The sequence below is a fragment of the Halichoerus grypus genome, chromosome 4, assembly GCF_964656455.1.
Source record: "Halichoerus grypus chromosome 4, mHalGry1.hap1.1, whole genome shotgun sequence".
In the NCBI taxonomy this organism is placed as follows: Eukaryota; Metazoa; Chordata; class Mammalia; order Carnivora; family Phocidae; genus Halichoerus; species Halichoerus grypus.
Genome location: NC_135715.1, coordinates 11,662,836 through 11,668,835, shown reverse-complemented (window position 1 = coordinate 11,668,835; position 6,000 = coordinate 11,662,836). Strand labels below are relative to the sequence as shown.

Below are 6,000 nucleotides of genomic sequence, written 5' to 3'. Positions count from 1 at the left end.
TTATGGGAAACTGAACCAAAGTGGCAAGCTGGGGGCACCAGCCCGACAGTGGGGTGCTCCCCGACGCCCCAAGGGAACTCTAAATCAGAATTTGTAATGGGACCGTGAACGCGGAAGCAGGCAACCACCAATCGGCCGGCTGAAAACCTGGAAACTGGATTTCCTCCACGCTCCCTCCCGGAAACTCCTCCCGGGGCTTGCGGCCCCTCTCACTGAGCATGTGCAGGCGGCGTTGCGCATGCTCTCTCGAGCTTCGGTTCGGTTTCTGTTGCGGGACCGGCGGTGTCTCCTAGCGTAACCGGAACTGTCCATCGTGGAGCCGTCCTTGCTCAGCTCCCGCGGTCTTGTGGTCGTGTCCAAGGCTTCCCGTCCCTCCTTCCCTCTTCACCCCCTCGGCTCGGCTGCCCTTTCCCCGAAACAGCCGTCATGAGCGCGAGGCTGCCGGCGTTGTCGCAACCTCGGTGGCCGGGGTCGCTGCTGCTGGTGCTGCTCCTGCTGGAGGCGGCCCCAGGCCCGCGCCCGGGCGCCGCCTTCTACCTGCCCGGCCTGGCGCCCGTCAACTTCTGCGAAGAAGAAAAAAAGAGTGACGAGTGTAAGGTGGGTGAGGCCTGGCGGACCTTGAGTGCTCTGACCGACGGGGAGCCTCCCCTTACCCAGGGAGCTGAGGTGCGAGGGGAAGGGGGCGTAGCCGGGATGGATCCGGTGTCCCAAGAAGTGTTTGGGTTCGGCCCGGCCGTAGGTCGGAGGTTCTGGAACGGCCTTTGGGGGTAAATTCTGCGGGACTCAGTGGGCCTCAGGCTCGCCTCCCGTCTAGAGGTCCAGGTAGCACGAGCAGCTGTATTCAGTTTGCCAGGAAACAGGGACTCTGTATGTATGGCGCTCTGTTGGAGTTGGGTGCATGCAGGTCAGCAAGCATTCCACGGGTGAGTGTTCGCTCACAGCCATGTGTCACGCACTAGGAAGTGGACGGCCAGGTCTTCCAGATACTTTTTATTTCATTGCTTCCCGTCTTACTCTACTTTCTTGGAACTCCTGGTTGGTTTTGAGAGCTTGTTTCTTTCTAGGACATTGGTATATTAACTTCACGCTTAGCAGTTTGTTGCTTATTTGTGAATTTTAACACCCAAACCGCGTAAACTACATTAATAAAAAGTTGCTGTAATGGTTGAGACCGTTAATTTCTACCTTTTAAGTTAAAAAAAAATTTTTAACATGCAAAAAATGCATAAGATCCCACCAGTTAGTTTTCTCTGAGAGTGTTTTAAAGACTTAAAAGGAGTAGATGACAGGAGAAACGCGTTTTCTTCCTAGGGCAAATTTTGAAAACTTTGATCTCTTACGATCTTTACACTCAAGGTAAACTAACTGCTAGTGAAGAGGCGTAAGTAACTTGATTTTAGGTTATTCGGTGTAGAGCATCACGGTGCACATAACAATTATTTTTAAGTTGCTAACACCTACCATTGGGGCATGAGCGTGTCTTTGAAACCATTAATAATTTTAACAATTCAAGTAATCGTTCGGCAAACTTTTACGGTCTATAAATAGGTTTATTTACTAAGTTTGATTTTATTTTTAAAAGCTGGTGTTTATTTTATTACTGCTAGCTTTACTGTAGCAATGAATTTCAAGCTTATTTTAGGGCATTAAATAAGCTATTAAATTTTTCATAGCATTTTACAGTTCGTTTTTAAAATCTTGGATCTCTAAAAATGTCTAAAGATCTTTAAGGTTTACTCGAGGCAGCAGTTACCACTTGCATAGTTTAACTTTCATACCCTGCAGTGCAAGAAGCTTTCACTCTTTGTTATGACTGAAAGAATATATAGTGCTTGCGAGTGGAAGAGAGAGCTAGTCTTGAAAGCACACTGGTTTTACTGTTAAATATTTTAGTAACCAACCTTTAAAACCTAGTGTTTGGTCTTTCGATTTAAATTTAACGGCAATCCTCTATTGTGTTCCTAGTGCCTTAGAGACAAAAAATGTATCCCTGTCTTCTAGGGACTTCAAAGTAAAGGACATACGCTTATGAACAGATTATTGAAATCTGATATGTTATAAAAGATGTATGTCCAAAGTGCCTTAAAACACAAATGAGGAAACATCTGTGGATTGGTGTCTTTAGGGGAAAGCTGCAGAAAGAAAGTGACATTTGAGATGGACTTTAGAAAATTAATGAGTGAAATTTACAGGTGGTCTGCCTCTAAGATGATACTTGGTTTCTCAACAGGACCTTTAAGTAGCTACTTTTAAGTTAACTTTTGGTTAATTTGGGGGACTTCTTTGGGATTTTTAATTTTCAAAGCTATAGGGATAAAACAGGCAAGGCAAAACTTCTTTTTCCTGAAATGTTTAGATTTCATCTTTGTTACCAGCTGCTCTCACGGTCAATGGAAACAACTGTTAGAAGAGCAGAAAGATGGAACTTTAGCAGTTTTTTCCTATATTTGACTAACTAGGATAGAGAATTTGAAGTAAACTTTAATGTATCTTCCTCTTGCCTCTCAGAGGAGAAAAACAGTAAATAGTTCAAATTTTCATTACTTCAGTCAGAGTATTGATTTTTCCCTCATATTTAATGAGGTCAGTCATGTATATACTCTTCAGAAAAGCTGAAGGGAATTATTTTTAAAATAAATAATGAAAAGTAAAATATTGTGAGTGGGAAAAATTATTTCCAGAAGATGCTGTTAGCATAGGAAATCAGGAGTTGGATGAGTTGGGTAGGACACTGATACTGTTTCCATCAGTTTTTCCATCTGTAAGATAGGGATGATCATATTTGCTTATTATCTCTTTCCCTTGAAAAGTGTTTTGCATTTGTTAGCGAAAAAGCACAGTATTTATTAGTTGTGATATTATAAAACATAAGTATAGAGATGAAACAAGTATATCTTCAGCATGTGTAATTTTTGTAGTGTAGTCATTACATGTACAGTGTCCTGCATTTAGCTCACTGTGTATATTATTGAGAGACAATCAAAAGAACCCTGAGAATTTGGTCATTTTCTCCTCTCAAAATTATTTTATGTTCAAATTACTGGCAGAGAAATAGGAGTCCAGTGAACACAAAATTCTATTTATATTGCTCTAACTTCTGATTTATGATCTTTATTAGCCTTCATAAATACTGTGACTGTGTTCTGTGGATTCCTTTTTTTTTTTTTTTTAACTTACTATCACTACATGTACATACATTTGAATATCAACATAGTGCACATTCTTACTGGTTTTTATTGGCCATATAGTATTTTATCCTATTACTGTACTGTGGTTTGTTTAACCATTTCTTGCCAATAGGGCATTGAGATTGGTCCCAGTTTTTTTCTGTTATAAATAACTTTGCTAGAATGTATTTAGCAGGAATTACTTACATACTCCCAAATATAAAATTACTAGGTCAAAGGCAAGAAGCAATTTTATAGCTCTATTTAATATTGCCAGGTTTCTTTCAAAAAAGATAGGTTTGAAAAAAAAAAGATAGGTTTGATTTATAATGCCTTTAGCTAAATGATTCCCTATGTGTCCAGAATATTTTATAATTTTTATTTATTTTAATAGCTGTGTGATGGTATGGAAAACATTAACGGTGTATTACTTTCATTGCCATTAAGGTTTCTCTTTTAATTTTTTTCTTTTATTTGTCTTGTGTTGTTAGTTTTTGAAACCATAGTAATAAAAGGATTGAACTGTGGTGTTCTTTTCCTCTAGAATCCATTTTACTTCCTTAAAATCAAGGGACAATGTGTTGACTGCAATAAATAGAATAAAGCCCTGATCAGAAGTTAATAGATCTTCACAGAGTACAATGTGCAGTTCTAATCTACCTTGTAAAAGTTTTGATCATTTCAGTTAGCTGCTGCATGCTGTTTAGCTTTAGATTGGTCTTCAGTGTGCTGAGTGGCATTCTGATGGCGAATAGCTGATTAGTGAGCAGCATACTGTTGCTGCATTTAACTTTCAATTAATTGTTGGTTTGTCAACATGAATTCAGACCTAACAATTAAACTCTCCAGAACATCTGCCACTTTTTTACTGTTTGATGTATAGATTGTGTTCTTAGATGAAAGATTAAGAATTCCTTTCCTGTCCAGTAAGGAAAAATGACCAAATATACCCCTTGGTGTTTAAAAAAAAATGTTTAAATGTTTAACAATTTTTTAATAAAAAGGAAACAATCAGAATCATACTTTTTAAAAAATTGTAGTTGACACAGTTACATTAGTTTTAGGTGTGCACCGTAGTAATTGGACAACTCTACAACTCTCAAACAACACTATTCAATACCATTGATTATATTCCCTGTGCTGTACCTTTCATCCCTGCAACTTATTCATTCCATAACTGGAAGCCTGTGCCTTCCACTCCCCTTCATCCATTTTGCCCAACACCACATCCCTTTCCCCTCTGGCAACCACCAGTATGTTCTTTGTATTTATGGATCTGTTTCTGCTTTTTTTGTTGTTGTTTATTCCTTTGTTTTGCTTTTTAGATTACACATATGAATGAAATCATACAGTATTTGTCTTTGTCTGTCTGACTTATTTCACTTAGTATCAGACCCTCTAGGTTGTCTGTAATGTTGCAAATGGCAAGATCTTATTCTTTTTTATGGCTGAGTAATATTTCTGTGTGTACCACATTTTCTTTATCAATGGACGCTTAGGTTGCTTCCATATCTTGGCTATTATAAAAAATGCTGCAATAAACATAGGGTGCATATGTATTTTCACATTAGCATTTTCGTTTTCTTTGGGTAAATGCCCAGTAGTGGAATTACTGGATTGTATGGTATTTCTATTTTTAATATTTTGAGGAACCTCCATCCTGTTTTCCACGGTGGCTGCACCAGTTTATATTCCCACCAACAGTGCACAAGGGTTCCTTTTTCTCCACATCCTTGCCAACCTTGTTGTTTCTTGTTTTCTTGATCTTAGCCATTCTGACAGGTGTGAGGTGATATCTCATTGTGGTTTTGATTGCATTTCCCTGATGGTGAGTGATGTTGAGCATCTTTTCATGTGTCTGTTGGCCATATGGATGTCTTTGGAAAAATGTCTATTCAGGTCATTTGCCCATTTTTTAATTAGGTTTTTTTGTTTTTTAGTATTACATTGTACAAGGTCCTTTTTTCTTTTTAAAAGATTTTATTTATTTATTTTTGAGAGAGAGAAAAAGAGAGAGAGTGAGCATGAGCCAGGGGGAGAGAAGGGGGACAGAGGGAGAAGCACACTCCCTGCGAGACTCAATCCCAGGACCCTGGGGTCGTGACCTGAGCCGAAGGTGATGCTTAACTGACTGAGCCACATAGGTGCCCTACGAGGTCTTTATATAATATTTCGGATATTAACGGATATATCTTTTATCAGATATGTCTTCTCCCATCCAGTAGGTTTTCTTTTCATTTTGTTGATGGTTTCCTTTGCTGTGCAAAAGCTTTGTAGTTCGGTGTAGTCCCAATAGTTTGTTTTTGCTTTTGTTTCCCTTGCCTGGGGAAACATATCTGTAAATATGTTGCTAAGGCTGATGTCAAAGAGATTACTGCCTATGTTTTCTTCTAGTTTTGTGATTTCAGGTCTCACATTTAGATCTTTAATCTATTTTGAGTTTCATTTTGTGTATGGTATAAGAAAGTGGTCCAGTCTTCCAAGCACCATTTATTGAAGAGACTGTCTTTTCCCCGTTGTAAATTCCTGCCTCCTTTGTCGTAGATTAATTGACCATATAAGTGTGGGTTTATTTCTGGGGTCTTTATCCTGTTGCATTGATCTGTGTGTTTTTGTGCCAGGATCATACTGTTTTGATTACTGTAGCTTTGTAGTATGTCTTGAAATCTGGGATTGCTGAATCCTTTAGCTTTGTTCTTTCTCCAGATTACTTTGGCTATTCAGGGTCTTTTGTGGTTCCATATGAATTTTAGGTTTATTTGTTCTAGTTCTGTGAAAAATACTACTGGTATTTTGATAGGGATTACATTGAATCTATAGATTGCTTTAGGTA

At 38.9% G+C, this 6,000-nt stretch overlaps 1 protein-coding gene across 1 annotated transcript in view; it reads left to right on the top strand.

The window, feature by feature from the left end:
• Window positions 1–221: 221 nt before the first annotated feature.
• Window positions 222–6,000, top strand: part of TM9SF2 (transmembrane 9 superfamily member 2) — a 58,171-nt gene continuing 52,392 nt past the window's right edge. Inside the window, exon 1 of the mRNA XM_036122427.2 lies at window positions 222–597. Coding sequence (XP_035978320.1) covers window positions 427–597 — 171 coding nt within the window. The 5' untranslated portion in view covers window positions 222–426. The remainder of the gene's footprint in view (window positions 598–6,000) is intronic.